This window comes from Miscanthus floridulus, chromosome 7 (assembly GCF_019320115.1).
Source record: "Miscanthus floridulus cultivar M001 chromosome 7, ASM1932011v1, whole genome shotgun sequence".
Lineage (NCBI taxonomy): Eukaryota > Viridiplantae > Streptophyta > Magnoliopsida > Poales > Poaceae > Miscanthus > Miscanthus floridulus.
Window position 1 is genome coordinate 3554120 of NC_089586.1, and position 15277 is coordinate 3569396.

The window sequence follows — 15277 nt, forward strand, 5'->3', positions numbered from 1 at the left end:
TCTATTGTTCTCTCCAATAGTACCAAGAACTCGATAAAAAAAGAGAGCACTAAACGCGTCTCTTTTGCCAAAACTCTGGTATAGAAGCCTCCAAAGCAAGTTACGCAGCCACTTGGCTTGATCTGCTTTGGTTCTTTTCTTATTCCCCTCCCCTTGATCACTTTAGATTCATGATTGGTTTCCCTAGCTTACATTGGGGACAAATTCGAGTTTCATCTTGATCGTGGCCGTGTTCTTCATGATAGCCCCCAGCCGCCTTCCTCCGATGCTAAACGCACGGCGGATTCTATGGAGGCTAATGGTTTGGATTCGAATACAAATCTTTCTTTGGGCCTTGTGAGCTGCAGCCGTTGCCTAGGAGTCAGACATGACCGGCCATCCTGTGTTAGCAAAATCAGATGCCATGCCTGCTATAACTATGGTCATGTTCTGAGGAAATGTCTCATCAAAGCCTGGCCTAATCAAATATGGATTTGGAAGGCAACCTCACCTAATCATTTTGATTCCCATGACTCCCTCAATTCTAGCACTGATAATGCTGAGAAGCCAGACTCTTTGCATTCCCAAACCGAGCAACAGTTGAACCCTCAAACAGAAGCTCTTAAATTCATGGCAGCAAACAAACTCTATGCAGACCAGCTGTTCTACAGCCGCTATGGATTGTTGGATGGCTTCACCATGAGGGACATCAACCCTCTGATCCTAAACAGCCCCATCACTATCTTTGCTCAGTTGTTTACAGTGGGTTCTAAAATCATTGACAAAGGTATACTCGATATATAGGAAGTCAAAGATGAGGTTTTTGTACCCAATGGTCTGGACTTGGTACCCTATTGGCCAATGGTTCATGCTGTAATGCTCAAGGTCCTAGCAGAAAACTTGCAGCGTAGGGAGGAGGTCAATGTGTCTCCCGTTATGTAGTCTACACCACAAGCTCAAAGTGGTGGGCTCAATACCTTCATAGGTCCCACAGTCAGTCTGTTCCATAGGAGGGGCATCCCAACTTCTGCTCAACTAGATGGCTTTCTTACTCATCCAGGGGTTGCCATCATGTTCAAGCCCATACTGGTTGATCGTGGGGTGGTACAGAATCAGGTAGCAACTAAAGACATCGCTCCTTCTTCTAGATTGGAAATTGTGCAATGGCGTCCATGCCTTCATGCTTTAGCTTTGCAACTGTAGCCATACATTGTTGAAGCCAAGCATCGCGTCGCTCGTGCTGTCCACAAGGACCTCTTAGTGTCACAAAATGCTATCCCCTTGCAAGAGAGTGGTTTGTCCTTGAGCTTGGGAGGTGGATCTCAAAGCCCATGGTCCTCTAGCTCAGCTAGTTTTGAATTTCAAATGGGATAGTTTTAGCCTAGCCCACCAGTCACCAGAGGCCAAAAGAACAGGGCGGCGACTGTCATCTCCTTGCCAACAGCAGCTTCTGATCCATCCATTCCTCTGGTAGAAGGAAGTGTTAGGTGCAGTACCATACTCAACAAAACTGATGGTTTCTACCTGGTTAGACTGAACAGAGAGCCTACAAAGAAACTCAAGATATGTGTTGTCCAGATCGATGAGAAGACAGGCCAAGCCAGACCAGTATCAATACCAGTTCTCTAGGGCTAGGGAATTGACTATGGAGTTGCTCCTAGTGAGCTCTTAGATGAAGCGCTGATGCAATCGTCGTTTCCTAATGAATAATCGTAGTTAGAACATTTTATGTTGGAATGTGCGGGGTATCAATGCTATGGAAAAGTGTGATGCAGTAGGGATAAGATTGAGGAGAGTGCTTGCTCTGTTGTTTGTCTTCAGGAGACTAAGCCGGAGCATTATGAAATGTCTTTCATCCGCAAATTTGCTCTAAGACGCTTTGATCGTTTTGATTACATTCCATCTATTGGGGCTTCGGGGGGCTCCTTGTGCTTTGGAACAGCTCCATCTTTCAGGGTGTGATTGTGGATAAACAAAGCTTCGGTATTACAATAAATTTTACTTTTGCTCACAATGGTGACACTTGGTTTATGACAAATGTCTACGGGCCCTGTGATGATCCAGCACGTACTACATTTATCAATTGGTTCAAAGGTCACGAGATAGATGATTTGATGAATTGGATTTTCTTAGGTGACTTCAACTTCTATCGTTCTCTAAATAACCGCAATAGGCTAGGGGGTAATCTAGCAGATACACTTGCCTTCAATGATGCCATTGGGCACTTAGGGCTCATAGAACTCCCCTTGAAAGGAAGAGCCTATACGTGGAGTAATATGCAGTCTGATCCCTTGCTTGAGCAACTTGACTGGTTTTTTACATCACCAAATTGGACTCTGGACTTTCCAAACACTGAAGTGCTACCCCTGGCAAAGATTACATCAGACCACATCCCCTACAAAATTATTATCAGCACTTAGATACCTCGCTCTAATGTCTTTAGATTTGAGAATTTCTAGGTAGAACATGACAGTTTCCTAACAACAGTGCAAGATAGCTGGTTATCTACCCCAGTGGCCTCTAATCCCACAAAAACTATCTCTGCAAAGTTCAAGAAACTCATAGCTAAATTGAAGAGTTGGAGCCATAATCTGTCTAACCTAAAGTTGCTAATAGGGAACTATAACACTATCATCAGTTTTCTGGATGCCCTCGAAGATGCTAGACACCTATACAACCCAGAGGCCAATTTGAGAAGATTGATCAAGAATCAGATCCAAACTCTTTTGCACTACAAGAATCTCTATTGGAGGAAGAGATATATAGTAAATAGAATCAAACTTGGGGATGAGTGCATAAAATTTTTCCATGGTATGGCGACTATTTCCTACAGGAGAAATTCCATCTCGCAAATACTGAATGACCAGGATGTTTGGATCCATGATCACGAAGGAAAAGCTAGATTATTGTGGAACTCTTTCAGAAATTGAATGGGTATCAGTGCTAATCTGCCTATTCTTTTTGACCTAGCAAATCTTATAGCGCCAGTGGATGACCTATAAGATTTGGCTGAACCATTTCAATAGATGGAGATTGATCTCATTGTCAAACGTATGCCAACTGACAAAGCACCAGAGCTAGATGGTTTCAACAACTTATTTATGAAGAAGTGTTGGCACATCATAAGGAGTGATTTCTATAGCTTTTGTAATGATTTCTATCTGGGGTCAGCCCATCTTGAATGTATTAACACATCCTTCATCACATTGGTCCCAAAGATTGATAGCCCTGAATCAGTCAGTGATTATAGACCAATCTCGCTCATGAATTCTAGTCCCAGTTACCAAAATTCTGGTAGACCGCCTACAATCTGTTATCATTGGGCTTATTCACCATAATCAGTATGGATTCATAAAAACACGTACCATTCAGGACTGCTTGGCATAGAGTTTTGAATATATTCACCAGTGTCATCAGTCTAGGAGGCAGGCTATCATCCTAAAGCTAGATTTCGAGAAGGCATTTGACTCCGTTGAGCACTCAGTCATCCTTCAGGTCATGGAGCATCTGGGTTTTCCTACTAGTTGGCTGAACTGGGTCAGTAGCATTTTGGGATCAGGCACTTCTGCAGTCATACTAAATGGAATCCCGAGAAATTTTTTTAAGTGCCAACGAGGTGTGCGTCAAGGCGATCCATTGTCACCGTTGCTTTTTGTGCTTGCTGCAGAGTTACTACAAGTTCTAGTCAACAGAGCTGCCACCACGAATTTGCTCAAGGCACCAATCCCACAACCTACTGATGATTTTCCGATTGTTCAGTATGCCGATGACACGCTATTGATCATGCAGGATGATGCACGCCAGTTAGTCTTTCTCAAAGCACTGCTCAACAACTTTTTGGAATCAACGGGGTCTCAAAGTGAATTATAGAAAGTCTCAGATGCTACCGATCAATGTACCATTGGATAGAATGGAGTGTTTGGCCAACACATTTGGCTGCTCAGTTGGCACATTGCCTTTTACGTATCTTGGGTTGCCCATGGGCACAACCAAGCCATGTATGGAGGACCTCACTCCGATGATGGACATGATAGAGAGATGTTTATCTGCATGCTCAACCTGGTTATCATATTCTGGTAGGCTTCAAATGTTGAACTCAGCAATTACACCCATCACTACCTATGCCCTCTGTACCATCAAATTGCCCAAAGGTGTTATAGAGAACATTGATCACGCTTGAAAGCAATGCTTGTGGCGTGGCAATTCAGAGCAGAAGAAAGGCGGTAACTTGGTGGCATGGCAAACTGTTCATATGCCGAAAGATAAAGGTGGTCTTGGAGTCATCAATCTACGCCTTTAGAATGATGCACTGTTGTTGAAGCACCTTGATAAGCTTTACAATAAGGTGGATGGATCATGGGTGCAGTTAGTTTGGTTCAAATATTACTCCAACAAGGTGCCGCATGCTGCTCGTGAAGTTGGCTCCTTCTGGTGGAAGGATGTGCTAAGACTAAGCTCGTTATACCACACTGTAGCCCGCTGCACAGTTGGTGATGGCTCCACAGTTTGTTTTTGGGATGATCAGTGGTCTAGTCCTACACTAAAACATGTTTACCCAAAAATTGCCTCCTACTCAAGATCAGAAAGCACATCAGTCTTTGATGTAATGCAAGCTGAAGACCTTGATACACTGTTTTTTCTGCTATTATCGCAACAGGCCTTGGAGGAACTTGAGCAGTTACAGAATCACTTACATGACATACCCTATGACGAGCATTCTCAGGATCGTTGGACTCCAACATGGGGGAACTCCTACACTTCAAAAATGTTTTACTCTTATATTTTTGGGACAGTGGAGGCACACCCAATTTTTAAGGAGGTATGGAAGTCAGGTTGCACCCCGAGGATCAAATTCTTTGCTTGGCTTGTCCTGGTAGATCGGCTCAATACCAAGACAATGTTAACAAGAAGGCACCTCCATGTTCATGATGATGATTTTTGTGTCATGTGTGAGACGAGGGAAGAAGAAACCATTGAGCATCTCTTTTTCACATGTCCTTTTGCAAGCCAATGTTGGACCTCAATCAACTTTGTCTGGGATCACTCGATCAACCTACAGGATCGGTTCATTCAAGCTAGACAGTCCCACGGACACAGTTTCTTTACTGAAGCTTCATTGATTGCTGCATGGGAAATTTGGAAAATGCATAATGACAAGGTGTTTAAAAGAAGGGAGCCGTGTCAAGCCAGATGGCTTTATAATTTTAAAAATCAATGTTTTCTCCGGTTTGTTAGATTCAAGGCTGACCTTAGGTCGGCCTTTTACTTTTGGTTAGATGCTCTCAGTTAATTTCCTTTGTAAGTATCTTGGACTCCTTTAATTTTATAAAAAGTTCTTTAACACTGTGGGGATCTCTCCCACAGTTTTGCCGTAAAAAAAATACTTAGCTTAAATAGAAGACTTGGTCGCCAAGCGCAGTCGTAGTTATGGCGCCACAACGACGTGGCCACTGGTGTCGGAGTAGGAGAAGCCGTGCAGGCGCGGTCCAGTGCCGGCGGCGAAGGCGATGGTGCTTTCCGTCGCTCACAGCGTGCTCTTTAGATCGGTCTAGAGATAGGATATGGTGAGGCGTTGGCGGCTGCGGTGAACCTCGTATCTCGAGCTCCGGCCCCCATCTCCTATTTATTGCGCTACGCGACGAGGGCCTATCAGCTAGAAAAATAGCTGGACGCCCCTGATCAAAACGTAAATCAAGGATCCAATTAGCAGTTGGGCCAACATGTGAAGATCAATCTAACAAGGGAGAGCCCGCTGTCGCTTTCCCTCTGATCAGCTGATCTGAATCCGGCAAGTACAACACGGACGGTGGATGCTCTCCGATTAGCCACCAGCATTGGTGATGATTAGCCACCAGCCCAGCTCACCACCACCCAAGCTGCCCTCCGCGTCCCCCTGCTGCTGCTGCCTCCTTTCCTCTCTTCGTCAGTCGTCACGCGCGGCCACACGGGGGCGGCGGGGCGCCATGGTCACGGAAAGATTGGTTGTCCCCCTTCACCCCCTTTCTTCTTCCTCCGATATATCCCCTTTCCTTGCCCGGAACTCCTAGCGATGCAGTACTTTGCCGCCGAAAGAGCCATCAGAAAGTGCTTTGCGTCGGCATCTACCACCTCCGCAGAAGTGCGTGCAGACATTCCGATCGGGGCTCATGAAAAGGTTGCCGCTTCCCATGGCGGTGCCTGCATTCCGCACATCTACGACGAATTTATTTATAAGGGGCCCTTGCCCTTGCCCAACATGGATTCCATGTACTGTATCACAGATCTCCTCTCGCTAGGTTCATGATCGATCGTATACCGGGAAATGCTGATCTGATTGGAATACACGGGCAATATTATACAGTATAAATATTGAAACTAATTAATAAATTCATTCGGTGAGGAGGGAGGAGGAAGAAAGAATCAATACATAGCAACTCTTTGATTCAATTTGATCAAATACTCATCATCAAAGAAAAAAGAAACAAAAAAAATACTACAGGGATGCATGGAGAAGTATTATACTGGCGGGTGAAAAGTATTATACTCCGGCGACGGCGAGGCAGCGCGAGCGGTCAATTGGCAGTTCCGTAGTACGGCTTCCCCGGCGGCGGCGGCGACGCGTACGACACGCCGTACACCGGCGGGAACGGCAGCTTGCCGCCGCCTGGATGGTGCCCGCCGGTTCCGGTGCTGGGGCTCCCGCCCTGATGAGGCGGCGGCGAGCAATGCGAGGACGACGGCGTCCCCGGGGGGGTGGTGGGGTGCGACGAGGGCGTCCCGGTCCCCGGGGCGTGCGGCGGCAGGGCGTAGCCGGGGTGCTCCGCCGTGGGTGGCGACGACGGCGTGGCGGGGTGGTGGCCGGAGGACGGGGGCTGGTGGGACCCCGTGGAGGGAGGCGACGGCGACCCGTGGGAGTGGGATGGCGGCGTTGTGTAGCTCGGGGGCGGCGCGTACCGCACGTCCGGCTCGTCCGCGGACGTCGGCGGGGGCGGCGCGCGTGTCGTTACTGGAGGAGTTGTGGAGCCGGACGGCGGCGAGTGGTAGGATGGAGTGCTGAAGCTTGAGGGTGGCGTCGGGTAGGATGGCGTGGTGGGTGACCCATGCGAAGGTGGCGAGTGGTATGACGGGGTGGTGGCGCTCGATGGCGGCGAGGGGTACGATGGCGTGGTGGTGGGTGAGCCCTGAGGTGGCGGCCTGTGGTAGGACGGGGTGGTGGCGCTCGATGGCGGCGATGGGTACGACGGCGTGGTGGGTGAACCCTGAGGTGGCGGCGTGTGGTAGGACGGGGTCGTGGCGCTCGACGGCGGCGAAGGGTATGACGGAGTGGTCGAGCCCTTAGGCGGCGACGGGGTGATGAAGCCCTTGGGTGGCGAGTGGTACGAGGGGGTGGTGGCGCTGGACGGCGGCGACGGGTAGGAAGGAGTGGGAGTAGCAGACGATGGCGGCGGGTTCCCTGCGATTCTGCCTCTGGGAGTCGACGACACCGGCGTGGGCGGCTGGCTGCCGCTCCCGCGGCCGCGGTCGCCGCGTGCGTGGCCACCGCCCGGCGTCGGGGTGTAGCCCGGGGCTGCCTGGCATTGCGCCTTGCTGCAGTCGAACGGGTGTGCCGCGGCGGCCGCGCACTGCAACGGCGGGCGCTGTGCCGGCGCGCCGGGGATGCAGTTCCATGCGCCGTCGGCGGTGGCCTTGGTGCATGACGGGCGCGAGGTGAAGAAGTTGTCGGTGTAGGTGAAGTTCCTGAGGCTGGCGAGCGCGCAGACTCCCGCCGGCACGGCGCCCTCGAGGCGGTTGCGTGCGACGTCGAGCTCTTCAACAGCAGCCATGTTAGCGATGGCGGCCGGGAGCTGGCCCTGCAGGTGGTTGTCGCTGACGTCGAAGACGGTGAGCTTCCGGAGCAGGCCGACCTGCGGCGGGACGCATCCCGTGAGCTCGTCGGCGATGAGCACGATCTCGTTGAGCGTGTCGGCCATCCGTCCGATGCTGGGCGGGATGCACCCGCCGAGGCGGTTGTGCGCGAGCACGACGACGGAGGCCGGGGAGTTCCCGAGGTTGGCCGGGATCGGGTTGCGGAGGCGGTTGGAGTTGAGGAAGATGGCGTCGAGCGGGCGGTCGAAGAGCTGCGGCGGGATGCTGCCCTCGAAGTCGTTGAAGCGGAGGTCGAGGTACCGCAGCGCCGGCAGCGACAGCACCACCTCCGGGAACCCGCCCACGAAGCGGTTGTTGCTGAGGTCGAGCTCGTGGAGGAGGTGGAGGTGGGAGAATGTGGTCGGGACGACGCCGCAGAAGCGGTTGGAGTTGATGTGGAACAGCGCCAGGTCGGGCACGCCCAGCGGCAGCGACGCCGGGAGGTACCCCGCGATGTCGGCGTGGTTGAGGTCGATCCCGGCGACCACGACGTCGTGGGCGCTGCCGGGGAGGGGCGCGCAGTAGACGCCGTTGTAGGCGCAGACGTTGGGCCCCACCCAGTTGGCGGTGAAGTTTGAGGGGTCGGAGAAGATGGCGGTGCCCTTCCACGCCTGCAGCGCGGCGTAGGACGCGCGCAGTCGCGGGTTCGGGAACGTCCACGACGGCGGCGCGTCGAAGCGGGATGCGAGCGAGGACGCGTACGACTCGGAGACGGCATCCCCGCCCTCCTGCGCCGACGCCGCCGGGGCGGCGAGCAGCAGCAGCAGCGCGAGCGCCGCCGCGCTGCGGAGGATCATGGCTCTGACTCGGAGGAGCGGAGCGTCTGGTGGTGGTCGGCGAGGTGCGTTCCGGCCGGAGGAGAGGCTGGGAATGCGGGCGGGACAGCGGGGCCTGTGTGATCTAGAGAGAGAGGGGGGAGCGTGGAGCGGGCAGTGGCATTGAGAGCGGGCACATGGGGTTGAGAGGGGCGTGTGTGTGTGATTGATGAAGGCAAGCGCATCGCAGGCTCACAACGCAGTCACATGGGGGCCAGCTGCACACCTAGCTCAGTTCAGCTCACCTCGCTGATTAGTCATCAGTGTGTGTGTGCTGGGTGTGTGACGGTGGTGTCTCTTTGCGCCTGCGAGCGAGCTTCGTCACGGTCACGGTCACGGAGGAGGCGGCCTGGGCGGGGAGACGGCGGCGACGCGGCTGGCTGGTGGCTGGGTTGGTTGACGGGCGGCGCGGCATGTAGCGAGGGCTGGCAGGCAGCGGCAGGTGAGCTCGGGATGGGGATGAGTTCGGCCGGCTGCTTGGCTACGCTGGGCTGGCGCGGCGTGCCGTTGTTTTGGTCCGGATGGAGATCGGTTTAGCTTTAACTAGCCTTTGCATCTGTTTTGTCTGCAGGATTTGTTGGACCATTTGCATGTGTAGAGCATGTGTTGACGTCCGCGTCAGCGGTGCCAGAGCGGCTGGTCTGCTCTCCGTGACCGCACCCCTTGGCGGTGGCTACTTTGTTCCGTCTTGTTTGTTTACGCATCCCCATGGCACGGAGGCGAGATCCGCGGCCGAGTTCGAATTCGAAAAATGGCGGTTTCGTTGTCGTTGGGACACGGACGGCGGCTCCATTGCCGGGCGACGGCGAGCAGCATCAATGGGCCTCACGGGCTCCAGAAGGGAAGGCTCGCGGCGCGCGCGGCACGGCATGGCCGTGGAGGTGGAGCGGACTACGGTCCAGTCTGGTACCTCGTGAATCCGTCGCGTGCTCGCGTTGCCCTGATCCCAGGACCCAGGTCATTCAATGAATCGCTCGCCAAAGCTGCGTCGAGGAGCTAGCGTGAGTAAACTACACTGACACTGGCACGCTGCTAATTACGAAGTACTCCTATATAAGATCAGTCTCAGGCTCCCTACTATATACACACACTTCTCTACTACTGTACTGTACATACTGCTCCTACACTGTATGTACTAGGTGATTATCATGTGCTCACCACCAGGCTATTATTATATTACTGCCTCTTCCAGTAATCATTTAACTAAGCACCGCTAACTTTTTGCGTGATGTTCTCCGTACCACCCTGCGTGTGCTGGCCAGGATTCCGAGGCATGCAGCAGCTTCAAACTTTTGAATCGATCCGTCGACTGTCGACCAAACCAGCCAGCGTCACCTGTCGTGTTTGTGCACACGCATCGCATGCAGGAAGCGGACGTGTTGATTCGATGTTGACAAAAGCACAGATACTGCTTATACTGGTACTAATTGGGAAGTGACTGGGCCCATCACTCATCGTGTTCTCTCACTATGAGAAGAGATAGAGCGTTCGTGAAACAGATTTTCCAGTTGGACGACGGAAGAAAGCTCACGCGTCGCGCTCCACGAGCCAGGCTATCTGATCGTGTCGTGTGTGTGTTCCAAGGACATACGGAAACGGGAGTGGATTTCATTTCTCGGGAGTCGATCAGGATGACGGCGGCCAATCCTGCGTTCCACGGATCATGCTGCTCTCCATCTCTAGAGAACCAATCGCGATGGTACGCATTGGTCAGTTCTCAAAACAACAACAGACAAGTCGATCTCCTTGCATCGATCCGATTATTTATTTATCCAAAAATGCGCTATTCACTGCGTCTGCGTAGACTGTAGTAGGAGTACTCCGTACGGTAGTATAGCATCGCCCACCACGTGTGGCCACACCGTCAGATTCGCGTATCAGCATTGGAGTATATACGCGAGGAGGAGCACAGTGAATCCCTGAGCTCGGACATGCCCTTCAAGTAGCTGTACGGTATTTATGCCGCACACTGCACAGTAACGGAGGGACGAGGGATCGGATGCGGGTGCGAATATGCGATGACGGAGGGATACAGTGCGGAGTGCCTACACGGAAACGGGCAGCGGTGGTCCAATCTTGCAATCTGCCACACTGTAGCAATCGCCGCTCTGCCACTGCCGGTCGGCGGACGATTCATCATCTCATGAAAGAAGAAGAAGAAGATGGGCTATGTTGACAAGGGCAGGAAATACGATTTTTCTTTTGGCTTTGGGAGTCATCAGGAGTACAAATAGTGAACGTCCTCTAATTGGTTCAAACTATTATAGAATTATTAGAAAACAGGAATAATAATCATTTAAAAGAGTCTTCGAACTTGCTCTTGTCGCTTCCTTCATATTTTCTCTTCGATAATCCAAATCTAGGCAACTAGTCAAAAGTCTTTAGCCAGTGATTCTATTTTACCTAATAAGAAAAGTATCTAGAAAGGCTGTTTCTGGCTCAAATATGGTCCCACATGCTCTAATAGCTAGAGCGTCCGGATCACCTCGCAGTGAACCCTGGTAAACTTGACCTGGAGAGCTAACCTAACCGGTTTTCTCAAACAATCAAAGGAAACCTAGGGTTGTTCTTGGGTCGGCTGACGACCTAGAATGCCTTGCAAACGTCGTCAAGCAGCTAGCAGAACAACAAATAATGGGGTTGGAAAAGTTAGAATTTGAAAAGATAAAACATCGGATTGGTTAAAAGCACAATAGACCAATTTTGGTCGTCAATACGTGTCCCCCTGTTCTTATGTACAACTTGCAAATCCAAAAACAAACAATGACCGAAACTGACCTAGGGACAATGGTAAAACACAATACATCGACATGATGTGCCAAATTTTGTCGCCAAACGTATGCCACCTTATTTTTTTTAATTAATTTATGTCCATTTTCTTCTATATGTATGAACCAATGAGATCAAGTCCATGGGTAGCATCAGTCCATGGCACCCGAAATTTGCCAATGGTGTCCAGAATGGATCCATCATGTGGTGGCAAAAGCTAGGGTTAAGAGGTGACAGAGCATGTCGTTATAGGCGGTACCCTTCACCTCTTCTTCTATACCCTCCAACGTAATTACCGACCTGGCTAGTTGCACAAGCCACTATTTAACTCCACTATGCAACACTTGTCCCGGGAGAGCTCAGCTTGTGACGGGAGCATCAATGTCATTGAGAGTAGAGGCGATCAGGCTAAGTGGAGAAAGTTAGAAGAGAGATTTTAATATGGACATACCATGTGCATATAGTACCTTTAACTATGGTCCAATCTGAGGGCATGTTGAATTGGTTTCTAGCCCTAGAGTGCCAAGCCCAAAAACAGGTCCATGGCCAAAATCAAGGTATGACTAGTTTTTAGCTAGAATGGTGTTATTTGGGTTGTAGCCGATTTAAAACGTGTGGGCAATGCATAGAAAAACGGTGCGCAGATAACTATCGTGCTAAATTTATCAGATATGTGAGCATGAGATGTTGGGTGCACATGTTATTACCTTTTTTTCTTCAATAAAGCACATCCACGTGAGATTATGTTTTGCAGTTAAAATCATATAAGAAAAACAGCACGACAAAAATAAATTGGAAATTAGATATATGGTTTAGCAGATATTTGCATTTGAAGTTTGATAATCTAACATTTTCGGAGCTCGTACAAGCAATGGATGGCTGACGCGTCACTTGTGTGGGAGCAAAAATTGGTGCCTGCAGCCAGGCCCAAAGTTTGCCTGTAGCTGTTTCATGGGCCAACCAAACATTGGCTAGTAACGAAGCATCGGCCAATTTCTTCGTGGCAGACGATCAATATTTGGCTTGGTTTTCGTTGGCTTGAATCCAAACTTACCGTAAAGATCACTTAAACAATGGTAAGCTGGTCCATAGATATAAAGATCAATTTTTTTTGACAAGTTAGGCTTGGTTACGAATGCTTTGCAATTAGCCATACAATTCTCATAAAAACAAGTTAGCAGGCTAAATATTTGATGGAATGGATCGCTAGCTGCAGGCTCCCTAGTACCCCAAGGTTTTGTTTGATCTGAGGAATTTCTACAGAAATTGTATATGAGCTTGCCATCATAACTAGACAATCCCATTTGCGTATGACCATGACTATTTCTACTTATGCATCTTGGCTTGCTATTTCTTCATAATACCATTATTGTTGATATTCCTTCTTCATACTTCCAATTTGATCAAATACCAATCAACTATCGATCTCATCTTGTTCATGCAAAGCAAACCACAGTTGAGACCAAACCATATTCGTTTCCCTTTGTTTCTCAGGCATGTTGTCTATTTCATCTCAAATACCCCATATAACAAGATGATAATTGCCTCTCCGTGGTGAAGAAGCTCCAATCAAATGGAAGGGATCACTCTCTGGTGACTTCCATCATTCATGACATCAAGCAAGAGACGAGAACTTCATCAATTGTTTTCTCCTTTATTTATGTCAGTAGATGGCAGCTCAAATTCCAGCTAGATCGATGAGCTGGTCAATCTTATGATTTAATTTTGTTTCATGCATGCCTGGATCTCATCTGAGCCTGGCCGTGCGTGCGTGCATGAGTGCGCTCCACGCCATCGCCATTTGCCACAGTGATCCAACGTACGCAATGCGTTCTGGTACCAACCAGTACGTGAGCACTCCTGCTTACTCTTGACACAGGCACACAGCTTCAAGCTTTTGGCTGGCTTTTCCGCTGCTGCTGTTTTGCATTTGCAGCGTACTACTGCTACTGCACGTGCATGCACTCACTCCCACCGCTGCCAACCTAAGAGCAGGCCGCTCGCTCGCTGCTGCTGCCGACAGCGTGCAGTTGCTCACTTTCCAGCAGCCTCGACGACGTCGGCCGCGTCCGTGCCACAGTACCCTGCCCCCCAACTGCAAATGGGCACGTTGCTGGGGTCGGTGGACGACGGTGTGCCCTCTTCGGCTCTTCCTCGTGTGTGTCTGTGCGCGCGTAGATGTGATGCAGAAGCAACACCTCACAAAATACAAAATTCAATTTTTAAATTTTGGATATACAAATCACTGTATACCTATTTTCATGAGCATTTTTGTTGGAGTCATTATATTTATGACTCTTCTGTTGTAGTAGTAGCTAGGAAGCTGTAAGTATGTTTTTTTTTTTGGAGCGAAAGATCTCAAAACCGTGTGCTATTAATTTGTTTTCTCTAATATAATTTGATTGTTTATATATAAAAGGGAACGGCCTGGCTGACCGAGTGGTCAGTGTAGGCTCAGTACCTCCCTCTTGGGGTGGTCAGAGTTCGAGTCCCAAGCGACTCACTCTTTATTTGTGGCTTCGGCCGCAGTGACCATGGAGGGGAAAAACTTCCTCGTCTGCCCCACATCCAAAGCACAAGTATGTGGCCAGCTCATCTCACGGAGCTACGGTGTCGCTGTGTATGAGTGGGCCAGGGGTTCGAAGGTTTTCTCGATATCCGTGAAAAGATCTTTTTCTTAAGTTGGAATACCCGGAGCTGTCTAGCCACCGCGGATCAATTTTTTTTTTATATATAAACGTATAATATGTTTCTCACTCGCGCATTTTATTTGGCTATGTCACTCGATTGTGGTAGCCGTCCGATGTCTCTGTCTCTCATCTGCATTGTCTGCTTTTCTTTTGCTTTGATCTGTCTCTGACATGTGGGTCCGTATTGTCGGCGCATACTGTTTCGATTTTTGGGAGTCACGCCTCCTTTACTGGTTTGGAAACGTAGTCCTGGCGTCTGCCACTTCATTTCCGCGTGCGTTTCGAGTTCCTCGTCTGTGAGTGGAGCTCCCAGAGGTGACGTGGGCGACGCGAGGCGATTCGAGGCGACGGGCTAGGGTTTGTGATTTCCTCTTCGTTTTCACCTTTTGTTCCATGGATCTGAGTTATTTTAGTTGTTTGTATGTATTCTAAATCTTCCGTGTTGTGTTTTCTCGTCTATCAGTGTTGTTCGAAAAGGCGTTTGGATGCGACGTGAGGCGTATCGGGGGATTCCGCGCTAGGGTTCGCGATTTCTTCCTCAATTTCTCCTTTAGTTCTATGGATCTGAGCTATTTGAGTTGTATGGATGTATTCTGAATCTCCTATGTTGTTTTATTTTCTTCGATTTGGTCGGATGCTATTGTTCCCCTTTTCTATGGCGGTCTCTGATCTGTTCGTGTTGAGGTTTGCTACTGACCTGGAGCTTGGATCGTCCACAATGCTAGGGTTCATTCATTTATGTTAATAGTTTTCTTATTTTTGTTGTGGATGTTGATTGTATCTGTGTATGTTTCATTCTGATCAAATTTATTTGTATATGTTTGTTGTTTTCTTGGTCATTTTGGAGCTGCGTTGTGTTGTTTTTCAGTCGCCGTGTTGATCTGGAGATTAGATCGACGTCTGGTATAAGGTATAAGTTTCTCTATCCTTTTCTATGTTTTTTATTTCGTTGTGCACCTCTGTTTGTTCTTGTAAGTGTGATGCATTTTTTGTGCTGAATGTGTTGTTATGGTTTGCTTGATCTATGTCATGTTGTTCGATGCTCTAGGTTCAATTTAAGTAGTAGTTTCAGTAGGAGGTTTACTTCATTGTCAGTTTTGTATAATTTATTTTGATTTTAAGTGTTGGTTAAGTTGAGTT

At 49.5% G+C, this 15277-nt stretch overlaps 1 protein-coding gene across 1 annotated transcript; it reads right to left on the reverse strand.

Annotated features, from left to right (window-relative positions):
* Positions 1–6333: 6333 nt before the first annotated feature.
* LOC136462372 (leucine-rich repeat extensin-like protein 7) lies at positions 6334–8833 on the reverse strand. The gene has a single exon (XM_066461476.1). It carries the CDS (start codon positions 8658–8660, stop codon positions 6531–6533), a length of 2130 nt encoding a protein of 709 aa, XP_066317573.1. The 5' UTR covers positions 8661–8833; the 3' UTR covers positions 6334–6530.
* Between the last annotated feature and the right edge of the window lie 6444 nt (positions 8834–15277).